At 40.4% G+C, this 17,203-nt stretch overlaps 1 protein-coding gene across 3 annotated transcripts; it reads right to left on the minus strand.

Annotated features, from left to right (window-relative positions):
• Positions 1 to 686: 686 nt before the first annotated feature.
• GPATCH11 (G-patch domain containing 11) lies at positions 687 to 17,155 on the minus strand. Of its 3 annotated transcripts, none has more exons than XM_061155600.1 (10): positions 17,029 to 17,132; positions 15,448 to 15,564; positions 10,757 to 10,828; positions 9,986 to 10,212; positions 8,819 to 8,860; positions 7,948 to 8,068; positions 7,736 to 7,826; positions 6,421 to 6,537; positions 3,425 to 3,506; positions 687 to 2,714 (listed from the first exon to the last, which is right to left on the minus strand). In XM_061155600.1, the coding sequence occupies exons 3-10, from the start codon at positions 10,813 to 10,815 to the stop codon at positions 2,659 to 2,661; spliced, it is 795 nt and encodes a 264-aa protein (XP_061011583.1). In that variant the 5' UTR covers positions 10,816 to 10,828; positions 15,448 to 15,564; positions 17,029 to 17,132; the 3' UTR covers positions 687 to 2,658. The 3 variants fall into 3 exon arrangements, with proteins under 3 accessions (XP_061011583.1, XP_061011582.1, XP_061011581.1); XM_061155599.1 differs by having other exon boundaries at positions 15,413 to 15,564; XM_061155598.1 differs by lacking the exon at positions 15,448 to 15,564 and having other exon boundaries at positions 17,029 to 17,155.
• Positions 17,156 to 17,203: the final 48 nt, after the last annotated feature.

The following is a 17,203-nucleotide window of genomic DNA, read 5'->3' on the forward strand; positions in this document are numbered from 1 at the left end:
TGATTTACCTTAAGGAAGCAAGTGTATTACCCTGCTTAAAACAGGAACTCTCTAAGTGCTTTTGAATTAGTAGGGAATAAAAGTGCTAAGAATTTTATATGCCTGATCCTACAAAATGTGTCTGATATGAAATAATGTTCATTGTAAAATTTCAACAATTAAATGTTGGTAAATAACACTTGAAGGTGGGTAGGTAAACCAATTTGGTATATTAAAATCACTTTATTTTGAATTTTAGAAGCTCCGGTATTTTGAGTTTATAATGAGGAAAATCAACATTTTAGAAATTCTAGATAGGACTTTGAAAATAAACATAGTATTAACATAATATGGTTAAAAGTAAATGACAGCCTGACCTGTTAAAACTTATGTTTCAAGTGTCACATATGTTCTAAAGCAAATATAAGAATTTTCAGTATTTTACACCCCTTGGTTTTCATTATTGTCTGGTTATGAAGTTGTAAAAGGCATTTATGAATAAAAGTAAGTTTTTACTCATACTGAAAATCTGTAGGTTTCATTGTTGGTGGTAAGAATAGAGGGATGTCTCGCACTCTCTAAGGCAGGCTGAGTGCTGGCCTCTGGCCTGGAAATGCAGACCACAACTCTGGTGGACTCTTGGGTTCAGTCAAGGTTATTCCTATTCTTATGTTAATGTTATTCCTATTCTTATGTTAATGAATATATTCATGAACATATTTATTTATTTTTTTCACGAACATACTCTAGGCCACTGGGCAGGTAGCCCCATAGTACAAGGAGAAAAAGAAGCCAGTTCCTAACTCCATTCGGTCTGAAAGAATCCACATGGCTTTGGGTCTGACAGAACAAATGTCAGTATGATGGCTAAAATGACAGGCAAGGATGTGATTATAACTGCAAGAAGAAGATGTACTCCTGTTTTATCTGTTAATACAATGTCATTATTTTTTACATGAAAAAAGTATCAAACAGTATTGTCCAACTATATAAGCTCCAATATTTTACATATGTATTTATACTCATAAAAATAATAATTCAGTTTCTAGATGAAGAACTGAGGCCCAGACGTTGACTAGGTTTTCAAGCTCTACTGCATGTTGGTATCAAGGGTAGTGGTGCACAGACCAGAGGGATCAATTATATAGACTTTCTGGAAGTATGATAATCTTTGTACTATCATTTTTTTTAAAGCTCTCCAAGTTAAACTCGAGGACAAGTTAATTAGGTCATATTAATACAACTCATACTATTGATAATCTTAATTTGGCTAAGTGTAGGTTAGCTTCGGCTATGTTCTCAAGTATGCTGTTTATAGTAAGAGGCTGATCTCTTGCTCAGTGCTTCAGAAAGGTGAGCTGTGAAACTGTACAGGTAAGGTCACAACTTGATCCAAAGAACAGCTGTGCTCTGGTTTAACCTAGAGAACGAGTTCTTATCTACAGGTGATAATCAAACTCAGAACTTTAAAATAAATAGATATCTAGAAACTCTCCTAGACTAGCTGAATTAAGTCACTAAGGGTAGTATCTGAGCTTGGGAACTTTAAAAACAGTTCATAATTTTGATGCCCAAACTTACATGGAGCTCTCTAGGAATGTGCCACATGGTATGTCTTTAGCTGTATTTGGTTAAGTTATAGGGAAGCAGAATTCAGCTTAAGACAGAAAAATAACTTTAAAAATGACTTAGTGCTACCCAGCTCTTTTAAGGCAGTGAGCTCTTTGCGCTGGACAAATCAAGGTAGAGGTAGGATTACCACCTGCTGGGAATGTTGTCAAACAATTAAGAATTTGGATCACCTGATGTTTCAAGTTACTCCCAACTATTGTTTCTTTAGCCAAAACTTGCAATAGTTCACTCATAATGGATACACACATTGCCATGAAAACTCATGATTTTATGGAATATCATAATTACTTTGTCTCTAAAACTCATTAGAGTTAAGTACTATTAATGGAACCTTGCCTCTGAAATTACTCTCACTGAGGGGGATACTTTTCGCCTCCTCCTCATGCTTGCATGCAGGGAAGGGAACCTCTTCTTGCTCCTTGGAAGACAGAATTGTGGGAAGAAGTTCTGCGAGCCTGTATTCATCCCTTCTCAGCAGAGCTGTATCTCTCCTGATGAGTGGTTTTCGGAAAAGGAGCTGAGGAGGTGTGCCTCTCCTCTTCGCCTTGAGGGTTGGTTCTCTCACCTCGACAGCTAAGACGGGCTCTATCCTTCCTCCCTCTGAGGCAAGGTCTGCAGTTCTCTCTAAGCAGGGAGATCTCACAGAGAGTGTGACTGGAGAAGAAGTCAAGTAGCTCTTCATTCCGTTAGTAATAAAGCTGATATTTTGATCTCAAACTCCCACGTCTCATGTCTCAATTTGTTCCAAAGTGAAAAGGGGAATAAGAGAGCTGGTGTCCTTTAACCCCATAAACGTCATGACAGAGTCATGAACTGTAATTGCTGGTGTCTGTAATACTTGTGCTCTGCAATGGCTTTCCATTATATGTTCAAGTTAGTAAAGAATTATATTCTAAAGTACAAAGAACTTCTAATGTACAAAAAGAACAAAACACATGAAGTCCCCTTTCTTTACCGGTATCAAAAATTTGGGAATTCTAACTGCCCAGCTATCTGTCTTTAGGAAACAAGAACATTTGCCACGCTTCCACTTTATTGAGAATAATCTTAGTCATGATCTGCAGAAGTTGGTCCTGGACAATTTGAAGACAGGTCTTCTTTATCTGTAATTTATGTGAGGAAAAGAAACAATTAATACAAATTGCACAGTAAACTATTTTAGAAAATTGTTTCAGCATAACATGTATTTTGTAGTTGTGTCTGCTTCCCTCCTCTGCTAAACAAACCAGGAAAAGATACAACAATAATCCCAAATTCTTCACTCTCAAGTACAAAGTCCTTAAGTTCAAGTTAACAAAGCTGGCTTGGGCAAGTGCTAGAAAAGAAAGCACTTGTGTCTTTAAGACATCTGACATGTTTTAACCATTTCTTTCCTTACAATGAAAAAAAAATGGAGTGGATTTCAACATTCTGATTTCTATGGTTCACAGACAATATTCTACCTAACTACAAAAAAAATTGGTTCTAAAAATTTACTGTATCTTTCTGGTAGCTGAAGAATTGTGGAAAAATAAAGGATGAAAAAAATTTATCATCTTCAACTGATTAAAAAATTCTTTCTTTTGAAATAGAAGACTGAAAAATTCCCTTCTGCACCTTCAGTTTCTGAAAAGTTAAAAGCACCTTTAATTAACCCTCAATTCTTTCTCTACCCACTATTTCTTTAAAGCATTCATCCAACATTGCCCTTTGGATGGAATAAAAAATTTCCATTGTCTATGGGAAATATGAATTTCATTAAAAAAAAAATCAAAGCTGAAATCAAAGAGCATTTGTATCCAATAGTTTTTAGAAGCATAAAGTATCTTCTTACCTTCATAGGCTGTTCCACACCAAATACAATACAGATGTTCTTCTCTTAAATAACTAGTCAGTATTTGTAATTTTTCCAGTACCTAGGTATAGGTAGGATACAAGCACATTAATGGTTCACATTGAACAGCATTTTTGTTTTTAGGTCTCTTAGATTATGCTCAATTACCCCAAGGCCATAAATCCTCTCATAACGCTCAGTCAGTTAGGAGAGGTGTCAAGGGTGGAATATATTAGAACATGTCCCAGTTTACTAGCTGCCCTATTTCACATCTGTCAGACACAACACAGGCCACTTGTTAACATTTCAACAATAGACTGTGGCTGGCTCTATTAGAATCACCATCCTTTAAGACCCCTTCTATTAATAGTTTCAAAGAATCTGGGTGGAACTGTCTCACTCTAGCACTAGAGTTCTCATCAATGGTTTCCCAGTTAGGTGGAACAAAGATTTTTCAAATTGTGAATGTTTCCTACACACTCTTTTATACAAGTAACCATAGAAATGTGTATTCTTTTCTTGAAAACTCTCTACTTACTTTGAATTGTGTTTTTTGACTCTGTCTTGTATGTGGGTGAGTTGGGGGGAGGAGGTACTCAGAATTACTTCCAGAAGTTCAATAGGAAACAAAGTAGATATCAACATAATTTACATTTGCAGCTAATACATCATCCAAACTGAGGTGAAAGGGGTAAACTGAAGCTAAAAGGGCCATTTACATGAAGTTTTGATTTGGGGTTAATAAAATAAACCTATAATGTAGTAGTTCTCAACTAGGAGTGATTTTTTTCCTTCAAGTGAAAATTTAGCAATGTCTGGAGATAAAGCTTTCCTCAGTGATCAGTGCAAAGAAATAGAGAAATACAATAGAATGGGAAAGACTAGAGATCTCTTCAAGAAAATCAGAGATACCAAGGGAACATTTCACACAAAGATGGGCACAATAAAGGACAGAAACGGTATGAACCTAACAGAAGCAGAAGATATTAAGAAGAGGTGGCAAGAATACACAGAAGAACTGTACAAAAAAGATCTTTATGACCCAGATAACCACGATGGTACGATCACTCACCTAGAGCCAGACATCTTGGAGTGTGAAGTCAAGTGGGCCTTAGGAAGCATCACTACAAAGAAAGCTAGTGGAGGTGATGGAATTCCAGTTGAGCTATTTCAAATCCTAAAAGATAATGCTGTGAAAGTGCTGCACTCAATATGCCAGCAAATTTGGAAAACTTGGCAGTGGCCACAGGATTGGAAAAGGTCAGTTTTCATCCCAATCCCAAAGAAAGGCAATGCCAAAGAATGTTCAAACTACTGCACAATTGCACTCATCTCACATGCTAGCAAAGTAGTGCTCAAAATTCTCCAAGCCAGGCTTCAACAGTACATGAACCATGAACTTCCAGATGTTCAAGACAGATTTAGAAAAGGAAGAGGAACCAGAGATCAAATTGCCAACATCCATTGGAGCATTGAAAAAGCAAGAGAGTTCCAGAAAAACATCTACTTTTGCTTTATTGACTATGCCAAACCCTTTGACTGTGTGGATCATAACAAACTGTGGAAAATCCTTCAAGAGATGGGAATACCAGACCACCTCACCTGCCTCCTGAGAAATCTGTATACAGGTTAAGAAGCAACAGTTAGAACTGGACATGGAACAACAGACTGGTTCCAAATTGGAAAAGGAGTATTGGGAAAGGCTGTATATAGTCACACTGTTTATGTAACTTATATGCAGAGTACATCATGAGAAACACCGGACTGGATGAAGCACAAGCTGGAATCAAGATTGCCGGGAGAAGTATGAATAACCTAAGATACACAGATGACACCACCCTTACGGCAGAAAGTGAAGAAAAACTAAACAGCCTGTTGATGAAAGTGAAAGAGGAGAGTGTAAAAGCTGGCTTAAAACTCAACATTCAGAAATCTAAGATCATGGGATCTGGTCCCATCACTTCATGGCAAATAGATGGGGAAACAATGGAAACAGTGGGAGACTTTTATTTTTCACTGCAGATGGTGACTGCAGCCTGAAATTAAAAGACACTTGCTCCTTGGAAGAAAAGCTATGACCAACCTAGGCAGCATATTACAAAGCAGATTACTTTGCCGACTAAGGTCTGTCTAGTCAAAGCTATGGTTTTTCCAGTAGTCATGTATGGACGTGAGAGTCAGACTAAAAAGAAAGCTGAGTGCCAAAGAATTGGTGCTTTTGAACTGTGGTGTTGGAGAAGACTCTTGAGAGACCCTTGGACTGCAAGATCAAACCAGTTCATCCTAAAGGAAATCAGTCCTGAATATTCATTGGAAGGACTGATGCTGAAGTTGAAACTCCAATACTCTGGCCACCTGATGTGAAGAACTGACTCATTGGAAAAGACCCTGATGCTGGGAAAGACTGAAGGCAGAAAGAGAAGGGGACGACAGAGGATGAGATGGTTGGATGGCATCACCAACTCTATGGATATGAGTTTAAGCAAGCTCTGAGAGTTAGTGATGGACAGGGAAGCCTGGTGTACTGCAGTCCATGGGGTCGCAAAGAGTCGGACATGACTGAACAACTGAACTAAGCTGGAGACATTTTTGGTTGTCACAGGGGGAAGTGCAGTGGATGGTGGATGGAGGCCACAGATGCTCCAAGATAACTTACAATGTATAGAACAGCCCCACAACAAACAATCACACAGTTCAAAATGTTAATTGTGCCAAGGCTGAGACACCCAGCTTAAGGAACTGGTGCTAAAACACACATTTAATGTGGCTGATTCATGATGGCGTCTGGCAGAGGCTAATACAATACTGTATTTACTTATTATTTTAATTTGTCTGTGCCAGGACTTAGTTGGGGAATGTGAGATCTAGTTCCCCTACTAGGGATTGAACTTGGGCCCCCTGCATTGGGAGTGCAGAGTCTTAGCCCCTGCACCACCAGGGTAGTCCCTAATATTGTAAAGCAATTATTCTCCAAAAAAAACCCAAACAAACCATACACTTAAATCTTCACTCTTATATTCATCTTCATCTTGCTCTTTTTCTTCCTCTGCCTCTTCTTTAGTTTCCTCTTCAGGCCTCAACCAGTACCATGCCTCCCTGGGAACTTGAATATTCTGAAAATGTAGAATTATTCCCAATTAAACAAAGCTAAACATAAAGATTATCACAAGTTTGTTCATGTCAACATGAATTCACTCTTTCAACTAAATATTTACTGCTTTAATTTCCACACCATGGAACAGTGCATGTGAGTTCAGTTGCTCAATTGTGTCTGACTCTGACCCCAGGCTCTTCTGCCCATGGAATTTTCCAGCTTAGAATACTAGAGTAGGTTGCCATTTCCTTCTCCAGGAGATCTTCCTGACCCAGGCATCAAACTCGAGTCTCCTGTGTCTCCTGCATTGGCGGATTCTTTACCACTGAGCCACCTGGGAAGCCCTGTACTATGGAACTATGGAGATGCAAAGCCCAGTTAGAATACTGCCTCCCAACTGCTGACAATCTAGCAGGGAAAAGAAGCTATGGGGATAAGTAGCTTAATGGGTATAAAATGATATATAGCTAAGAAATCTTAAGTATCATGACATATATTCAAAATAACATGCTATGGAAATACTGGAAAGTGAGAGATTGCTTCCAGTGATCTATTTACATATAAGGGAAATTTTACAAACATTTCTGAGAATTTAAATGAAGTCACTTTATTTTGCTGGTAGGTGAACCATCAAAATAAAAAAATTAAAGAAAAATCAAATCAAAAATTGAATTTTGAGAACTACTGAAATCTGAAATAACATTCTACATGATTTTACTAGTTACAGACATGGAAATTACTGAATATGGACTGAAAATAGGCTCTTCTGATTAGCCAAGCATTCAGGTGAACAGAATTTCCACAATTCTGAGTAATAGTTCTGAGTAATCAATATTCAAATAAATGGAGAACAGTTAAGTGAAAAATGGTATTTAACGCTTAAAGATCACTCAGACTATGTTCCTGCAGTGAACAAGTCATTATTGTGCACACCAGTTATCACAGATCAACAGTGCATCTGAAAGTTTTAATGGGCAGATACACTAAGCTTGGAGTTCTCTCTCTCTCTTTAAAAATAAAAATATGGGACATTCCTGGCGGTTCAGTGGTTAAGACTCCAATACTTCCAATGCAGAAGGCACACTTCCAGTGCAGAGGGCACAAGTTTGATCCCTGGTCACACACGCTATGTGGCGAGGCCAAAAAAAAAAAATACACGGTGAATCATACTGGGTGCCAAAACACTTTACCAAACTGAAAGCAGGTAAAAGGATTACCTTCTGAGCATCCAATTGTTGACAAGCTCTCTGACTTCTTCTAAGATCTCCTTCTAGCTTCATTTCGTCTTGCTTATTTTTAAGTCGAATCCTAATTCAAAGAAAAAAATAGTACACCAGAGGTCTGTGCTCTCATTATCCATGTTAAATGCCCAAATACCAGGAAACATACCCCAATAAAGGAACGAGGAGACTAAGAACAGCTCAATTACCGAAACTGTTCTGCTGCTCTTTCTTCAGCTTGGCTTTTCATGTGAATCTTTCTTCTGTAGCTTTCCAATTTTTCCTCTGCTTTCCGTTTTAACAATGTCTCATGACCAATGCCACTTTTCCCTGCTCAAACAGGAAACACTGATGAGAAACCTACTAACTTTGTATGTCGAAATGTGACAACTTAAATTTTTTTTTCTGGCCATGCCATGCAGCTGGCAGGATCTCAGTTTCCCAACCAGGAATTTAACCCAGGTCCCTGGCAGTGAAAACATGGAGTCCTAACCACTGGACTGCCAGGGAATTACCTAAATACTTACAAATTGAATGCAATTCTAACTTCAGTACAATCACTCAAAATCATTTGATAAGAAGGACAGGAGAAAACACTGGAGTTTTTTTTTTTAACCCAAATTCACAATTTGATTTTCACAAAGATTATCAGTCTGATCTAAAAAGATGTCAATACTATCCACATTTTTTTCAAATTGGGAAAAAAGTATCAACAGTCATGCTTTTACATAAATATGATGAACAAATAAAAAATATATACTTTTCCCTTTAATTTGTTCAATTATTAAGAAAAACATTTAGTGGATAAATCAGGATACTTTTAGGACATTCAACAGATAAAAACAGCTTTGTATTTTTGATGGTTACAACAATTTTCCCATTACTTTCATGATTTAAATTTTATTTTATACTCATTAAAACTTAATTTTATTTTTAGTTTAAAAGGTCTAGGAGTTTAAGAAACATTCTACATGATAAGAACTGTAACAGTACCACCATAAAAAACTATTTATTAAACAAGCATATGTGCTATGTGTAAGTTGTTACTAACAGCAAACACCCACAACAGTAATTACACACCTGTTTTGACATTGAGAGGAATTGGTTCAACAATACCATCTCCTAAAAAAAAAAGAGAACAGGCACAAATTACTTTAGAAATTCTTCCTCAAACTGTTGGTGGATGCACTATGCACCTTTACAATGTTCTGTGCATATCCCTTCCAGTTTCAGTGATACTCAAAATCGAAACTGAACATCAGTACACTATAATCAACTACTTCCCTTGGCCTTCAAATACTAAGTCCTCAATGAAGCTGATGGACAGCCTCCAATGCCACCTAAACGTAGGAGTTTTCACTGATACATATACAAGAGGGTGGCAGCTTAAGAGAGAGCAAAGCCTTGCTAGGAAAGTCAAAGCAAGGACAATAAAGGAGAGAAGAGAAAAACAGCTTATAGAAGATACCACGTGTATGACCTCTATGTCTTAATAAGCAATGTCATTCCTAAAACAGAGGTGAGAACTGAGCTCCTCCAGCTGAGGGGTCACTCGGCAGCTGCCACAGGTACAGAGCAAGCAGGTCGGAGTCCGGCCATCATCTCTAGTGTTGCACCCCTGTCCTTTGGGCCACTGAACTCTGCTTTCTTCAAGATATTTTTCATGTGGGTCATTTTTTAAAGTCTTTGTTCTTGTTTTTTTGCCACTCGGCATGTGGGATCTCAGCTGTCTAAACAGGGATCGAACCTGCCCCCTCTGCATTGAAAGGTGAAGTCCCAACTACTGGACCGCTAGGGAAGCCCCCCCTTCTTTTTTTAAAGAAACATTTATTTATTTGGCTGTGCTAGGTCCTAGTTGCAGCTTGCAGGGGTCTAGTTCCCTGACTGGGGATCGAAGCTGGGCCCCATGCATCGGGAGCAGAGTGTTAGCCACTGAACCACCAGAGAATGTCCTGGCCACTGCACTTCTTAACCCTTCTCTTGTCATCATTCTTAGCTGCTGCCTCCATGGCAAGCCTCATCCATCCCACTCCTTCAAGGCTAAGCAGCTCTGGGTGGCATATGTCTGAAGTGGCTGTGGGAAGATGGAAGTTCTCCACAAGCTTGCCAGCCCACAAGAGACCAGGAAGCTTAAGTTGTTTCAATCTCTGTGTAGATGGACAGAGAGGAAAGAGTCATCACTGGTCCCCATCAATAAGTTACCATTTGGTGGTTAAGAACAGCTGTTCATTTCTGGCTCTGACTCACCGCTCTTGCCGAGGGCCTGACCACTTTTATACCCCATCTTCTGAAGCAGAGCAAACCCTTTGTTTTCACAGCCGAGTGCATTCTTCAACCCCATGTCACGTCTCTCTTGTTCTTCTTCTTTTATACTTTTCTGTCTGTTTTTCAGATTTGCTTCCTGTCGCTTTTCTTCTTTTCGACGGGCTTCCCGGATTTGCCTCAGCATTGGCAAGCCTGGTCTGATATCGTCTCTGAAGAATGAGGGAAAAGGTTATTTTAGACTAGTACATGGAAGTTTCTCATAACTTTGCCACTTACTCACTTGACACTACTTAATATTTCAGTGCTACCTTTAGGAGTAACTCTTATCACCACTATTAGAACATAACCAATGTCCTGTGACAATGGCTGTTTTGGTAAAAATGATGAAGGCTGGTATTAGAAGGTAAGAAACAAAATGCAGAGTTGAAAAAATAAGAAATAGTAAGACTGATTTTTTTAGGAGATTGGCAATAATAAAAGGAAACTCTCAAAAGGAGGTACAAGATGTGAAAAGATGAAATAAAGGAAAAGAGTAAAATGTCCTTGGTAGTGTGGAAGAAAAAGAATTGAGTGCCAAAGTAAAATGGTTAGCATTAGAAGCATCTTTGTATCATAGACATGTAGGAAATGTTCTCATAAAGCAGTAAGATGAAATTTCCAACCTCACCTTTAAAATCAATGGCATTGCTTAAAAATCTCCAATTCCTTAATGTCTTACACGTATCATTATATGGGGTGTGCACATTTACTTACTGGACATTAATGAAGGAATCAGACATATAGTCCTCCTCTTCTGCCATGTTCAACTTCATATGGCAAAAGTATCTACAAAGCAAACAGGATGAAGTCACAATTTTTTTTTAAGATGCAGATTCAAGGTTTTATTTCAAACCCCAGCATGACCACTTACTAGATGTGTGCAATCTTGAAAACATTACTGTCCCTTCTTCTACCATCAATTTTTAAAAAATTTGTTTTTAATTGAAGGATAACTGCCTTACAATGTTGTGTTGGTTTCTGCCATACAACGACATGAATCAGCCACAAATATACATATGTCCCCTCCTTCTTGAACCTCCCTCCCAGCCCAGCCCCATCCTACCCTCACTCTATCCCTCCAGGTTGTCAGACAGCACTGTGTTGAGCTCCCCGTGTTATATATCAGCTTCCTGCTAGCTATCTATTTCACATATGGTGTGCGTGCGTGAATGCTAAGTCACTTCAGGTGTGTCAGACTCTTTGTGAACCTATGGACTGTACCCCACCAGGCTCCTCTGTCCACGGGATTCTCCAGGCAAGAATACTGGAGTGGGTTGCCACGCCCTCCTCCAGGGGATCTTCCCGACCTAGGGACAGAACCTGTGTCTCTTACATTCCCTGCATTGGCAGGTGGCTTCTTTACCACTAGCACTACCTGGGAAATCCTTTACGTATGGTAACAGAACTAATTTTCAGTTTACCAAAATGGAAATAAACTTGCATGCATCCTCAGCTGTGACCTTTCTCTAGAACCCTACTCCATATTCAAGTGCTCTCTTGACATCTTTCTGGGTTGAGCCCTCAAACTCAACAATCCAAACAACTCATTCTCTCCCCCAACCCCGATTGCCTTTATCTCTATATTTCCAAATTAATGTCGCCACTATCTCCCCCTTCCTGACCTCTCATAAACCTCCGTCCACTCTTCTTCCACATTATCCCTCTTAGGCATTTTTTTCTTATAGCTGTGACCGCTACTTTAGTTTAGGCATTTCTTTCTCACCTTAACTGTCACAGCTGCTTCCTAATTGGTCTTGTTGCCTTTGGCCTCTCCTCTTCCAATCCACAGAGGTCCTCTATGACCTCTCCAAAGTCAGGCCATGTTACCTGCTGGTTTCAAATCCTTCAGCAAACTTTCCCCTGGGGGCAGTGGAGGAACCATCACTTTCACACGGTAGCAGGAGAGATCCCCCATAATCTGACCTCTGGCTCTTTTTCAGGATTCATTACTCATTCCACATGGTCTCACTGTCCTCTGAACACACTGCAGACAGTTCATTCTCCTAGGCCTACGCTACCCATTTTTACAAATGGCTGTCTTGACTACTCCAGGCCTCTCTCCACAGCACTTCATGTTCAAGCTGTTCATTGGTAACTAGATATAGTTAACACTTCACTTATATGGAAACACTTCTGAGGACAGTTTTAGCCAAAATAGTTAAAATCATGTAATAATTAGCTCTTAAAGGGATAAAATAACTATCCAGAAAAGTGTACTTCAAACTTTCCTGTGTATATGAATTGCCCCGGGATTTTCTTGTGGCTTCCCTGGAAGCTCAGCAGTAAAGAGTCTGCCTACGAAGCAGGAGCCGCAGGGAGATGTGGGTTCAATCCCTGGGTCGGAAAGATCCCCTGGAGAAGGGCATGGCAACTCAACCCAGTATTCTTGCCTGGAGAATCCCCATGGAGAGAAGAGCCTGGTAGGCTACAGTCAGTCCATGGGGTCACAAAGAGTTGGACACGACTGAAGCGACTTTTAGCATGCAGCATGTTTCTCAAAATGCAGAATTTGACTCTGAGCTCGAGTCCAAGGCTCTGAATTTCTAACAGGCTCCCAGGTGCTGTCAATGCTTCTGGTGCAGTTGCTGGATGCAAAAGGGAGTCACTTGCTGCAGTGCACATATACTGTGTCGGCCTGTTCATCATCCCTCCTTTTGGAACTTAGCCCTCTGCCTTCCTTGTGGTTCTACTGGAGGGTGGCAATTAGTACACCCTGGGGCATAAGGTGGCCAGTTATAGTACCCTATGTCCTAGTAAGAGGGGAGGGGATGACCTAAACAGGGCAAATAAACATCTCTTTCCCTGTTGTGGATATTCAGTCGCTCAGTCATGTCCAACTCTTTGAGACCCCCATGGACTGCAGCACACCAGGCTTCCCTGTCCATCACCATCTCCCAGAGTTTGCTCAAACTCATGTCCATTGAGTCGGTGATGCCATCTAACCGTCTCATCCTCTGTCTCCCTCTTCTTCTCCTGTCCTTAATCTTTCCCAGAATCAGGGTCTTTTTCAATGAGTCGGCTCTGTGCATCAGGTGGCCACAGTACTGGAGCTTCAGCTTCAGCATCATTCCTTCTAATGAATACTTAAGGTTGATTTCCTTTAGGATTGACTGGTTTGATCTCCTTGCAGTCCAAGGGATCCTCAAGGGTCTTCTTCAGCATAACAGTTTGAAAGCATCAATTCTTCGGCGCTCAGCCTTCTTCATGGTCCAACTCTCACATTTGTACATGACGACTGGAAAAACCATAGCTTTGACTACACGGACCTTAGTCAGAAAACTATGTCTCTGCTTTTTAATACACTGTCTAGATTTGTCATAGCTCTTCTTCTAAGGAGCAAGCATCTTTTAATTTCAGGCTGCAGTCACCATCCACAGTGATTTTGGAGCCCAAGAAAATGAAATCTGTCACTGTTTCCATTGTTTCCCCATCTATCTGCCATGAAGTTATGGGACTGGATGTCATGATCTTAGTTTTTTGAATATAGGTCTACATCAGCTTTTTCACTCTCTTTCCTGAATGATACTTACACATGGATTGTGGTGGGAAAGAAGTTCTCTTTGTTGGGATTTCTGAACTGGAAATATGTGAAGCTAAGCTGTGGATGGTTGTCTTTATATATTATGTACAGCATTTGCAGTAATTCACCCAGTGTCTCTAAAGCTCAGATTCTTCATTGATAATAATAGTATTTTTACACATAATGATTTCAGCTCAGTTCAGTCACTCAGTCATGTCAGACTCCTTGCGACCCCATGGACTACAGCATGCTAGGTTTCCCTGTCCATCACCAACTCCCACAGCCTACTCAAACTCATGTCCATCACGTCAGTGATGCCATCCAACCATCTCATCCTCTGTCGTCCCCTTCTCCTCTCGCCTTCAATCTTTCCCAGTATCAGGGTCTTTTCCAATGAGTTGGTTCTTTGCATCAGGAGGCCAGAGTATTGGAGTTTCAACTTTAGCATCAGGCCTTCCAATGAATATTCAGGACTGATTTCCTTTAGGATGGACTGGGTGGATCTCCTTGCAATCCAACGGACTCTCAAGAGTCTTCTCCAACACCACAGTTCAAAAACATCAATTCTTCAGCACTCAGCTTTCTTTATAGTCCAACTCTCAATGACTACTGGAAAAACCATAGTTTTGACTACATGGACCTTTGTTGATTAAGTAATGTCTCTGCTTTTCAATATACTGTCTAGGTTGATCATAGCTTTTCTTCCAAGAAGCAAGCGTCTTTTAATTTCATGGTTGCAGTCACCATGTGCAGTGATTTTGGAGCCCAAAAAAATAGTCTCTGTTTCCATTGTTTCCCCATCTATTTGCCATGAAGTGATGGGACCAGATGCCATGATCTTAGTTTTCTGAATGTTGAGTTTTAAGCCAACTTTTTCACTCTCCTCTTTCACTTTCATCAAGAGGCTCTTTTAGTTCTTCTTCACTTTCTGCCATAAGGGTGGTGTCATCTGTGTTCAGTTCAGTCGCTCAGTCGAGTCTGACTCTTTGCGACCCCATGGACTGCAGCATGCCAGACCTCCCTGTCCATCACCAACTCCTGGAGTTTACTCAAATTCATGCCCACTGAGTCAGTGATGCCATCCAACCAACTCATCATCTGTTGTCCCCTTCTCCTCCCGCCTTCAATTTTTTTTTCTTCATTGTTTTATTTGCCAGACTTGAACACGGTCATTAGAATAATGGAAATCTTGTTTAGCATAGTAAACTGCATTATGAAGGGTTGACATAGATCTCTCTTTTTTTTTCCATTTATTTATATTAGTTGGAGGCTAATCACTTTACAATATTGTAGTGGTTTTTGCCATACATTGATATGAATCAGCCATGGATTTACATGTGTTCCCCATTCTGAACCCCCCTCCCACCTCCCCCTCCATTGTATCCCTCTGGGTCTTCCCAATGCACCAGCCCCGAGCACTTGTCTCATGCATCAAACCTGGACTGGCAATCTGTTTCACAATTGCCTTCAATCTTTCCCAGCATCAGGGTCTTTTCAAACGAGTCAGCTCTTCACATCATGTGGCCAATCTGCGTATCTGAGGTTATTAATGTTTCTCCTGGCAATCTTGATTCCAACTTGTAATTCATCCAGCCCAACATTTTGCATGATGTACTCTACTTATAAGTTATATAAGCAGGGTGACAATACACAGCCTTGACATACTCCTTTTCCTATTTGGAACCAGTCTGTTGTTCCATGTTCAGTTCTAACTGTTGCTTCTTGACCTTTATATACATTTCTCAGGAGGCAGGTCAGATGGTCTGGTAGTCCCATCTCTTTCAGAATTTTCCACAGTTTGTTGTGACCCACACAGTCAAAGGCTTTGGCGTAGTCAATAAAACACCTACCTAGTATATCAAACATTCTTATCCTATTTAATTACCATTAACGGCATCCCTGGTGGTCTAGTGGCCAAGACTCTGTGCTCCGAACACAGGGCTATGGGTTAAATCCTTATCAGGGAACTAGATCCTCCATGCTACAACTAAGTAGTGAAGCCCTATAAATAAATAAATAAAAATAAAAAGAAATATTAATTACCGTTAACAGCTCTGTAAGATAGGTACAATTGTGCTATGCTTAGTCACTCAGTCATGTCCCACTCTCTGTGACCCCATGAACTGTAGCCTGCCAGGTACACTTAGTCCTGCTTTAATTAAGACTCAGTTTAGGTAAGTGATTTGCTCAATACCACACACACACACACACACACACACACACACACACACACACACAACCCTATGTCTCAGAGCTGTTTCTACTGCAAATAGGATTAGATTATTTTTCAGGGACCTATTTAGCTCTAAAGGGCCATGCAGACAAGAATAGGTGTTACAGGTCATTTAAGCCCCCTTTTTATGGGTACAACATATTTCCCAGCATCATCTATTCCCATGAAGCATAAGGATAAACTCCACAAGGTGATAATCCAGGCAAAATGACAGTGGCTAGACCGCAATGGAAGTGATGAGAAATCATCGGATTCTGGGTATATTCTGAAGATAGGGATAATGGGATTGGAGGTGGCATGTGAAAGATTGATGCCAAAGGTGACCGTTGGGCTTTTGGTTTGAATAAACAATGGAGTTACCAGTTCTTGCAAATGGTCAGATTGCAGTATCAGGTTTTGTTTTTGTTTGTTTTCTGGCAGAGAACAGGTGGGAGGTGTCAACAAGAGTGATACGTCACCCGTGTTCACAGAAGCTCTTCACAATAGCCAAGACATGGAAATAACCTAAATGTCGGCTGACAGATGAATGGATAAAGAAATGGATAAAGAACAAAACAATGCCATTTGCAGCAACATGGATGCCACTAGAAATAATCATACTAAGTGAAGCAAGTCAGAAAGAGAAAGACAAATACCATATGATATATGTGGAACTTAAAATATGACACAAATGAACCTATTTATGAAATAAGGGACAGAATCAGGGACACGGAGAATAGACTGGTGGTTGCCAAAGGGAGGAGGTAGGAAGACGGATGGATTGGTAGTTTGGGAGTAGTAGATTCAACGAGAATGTATAAACAACAACACCTTACTGTATAGCACAGGGAATTATAGTCGGTATTTTGTGATAAGCCATAACGGAAAAGAATATGGAAATATATATACGTATGTATAAATGAGCCATTTTGCTGTACAACAGTTGTGGACATTACAATACACAACATTGTAATTCAAACATACTTTTTTAAAAAAGCGATGCTTCGCATGTACTGAGAGTCTCATTACACATCCCAGTGGAGAGATGGACTACGGAGCACAGCAGAAAGATGACAAGAAACGCCTCAGTCCCAAACACTCCCTTCAGGGACCGCCGATCCCTTCCCTCCTGGCGCTCATCCCACAGACTTGACCACTCACGGGTGGGAACATAAGAGACGGTGTGATGGTTAGTTACAGCCAGCGTACAGATCACCACCCTTTACCATTCGACAGGCGCCCACAGCCCCTTACCTGGAAGCTCTACTCGCCCCGGGCCAGCTCTACAGATCGCTTGCCTCGGCTCGCTCCTGAGTTTCCGAAAACAGGATCAATTGGAAAGCTGCGGCAGGCGGGGCTTGGCGGACGCGGTTAAGTGCGCTTGCGCAGGATCAGCCTTCCGCGCACGCGCTCTCCCTGCGCTTCCTGC

The sequence above is a fragment of the Dama dama genome, chromosome 11 (assembly GCF_033118175.1).
Source record: "Dama dama isolate Ldn47 chromosome 11, ASM3311817v1, whole genome shotgun sequence".
In the NCBI taxonomy this organism is placed as follows: Eukaryota; Metazoa; Chordata; class Mammalia; order Artiodactyla; family Cervidae; genus Dama; species Dama dama.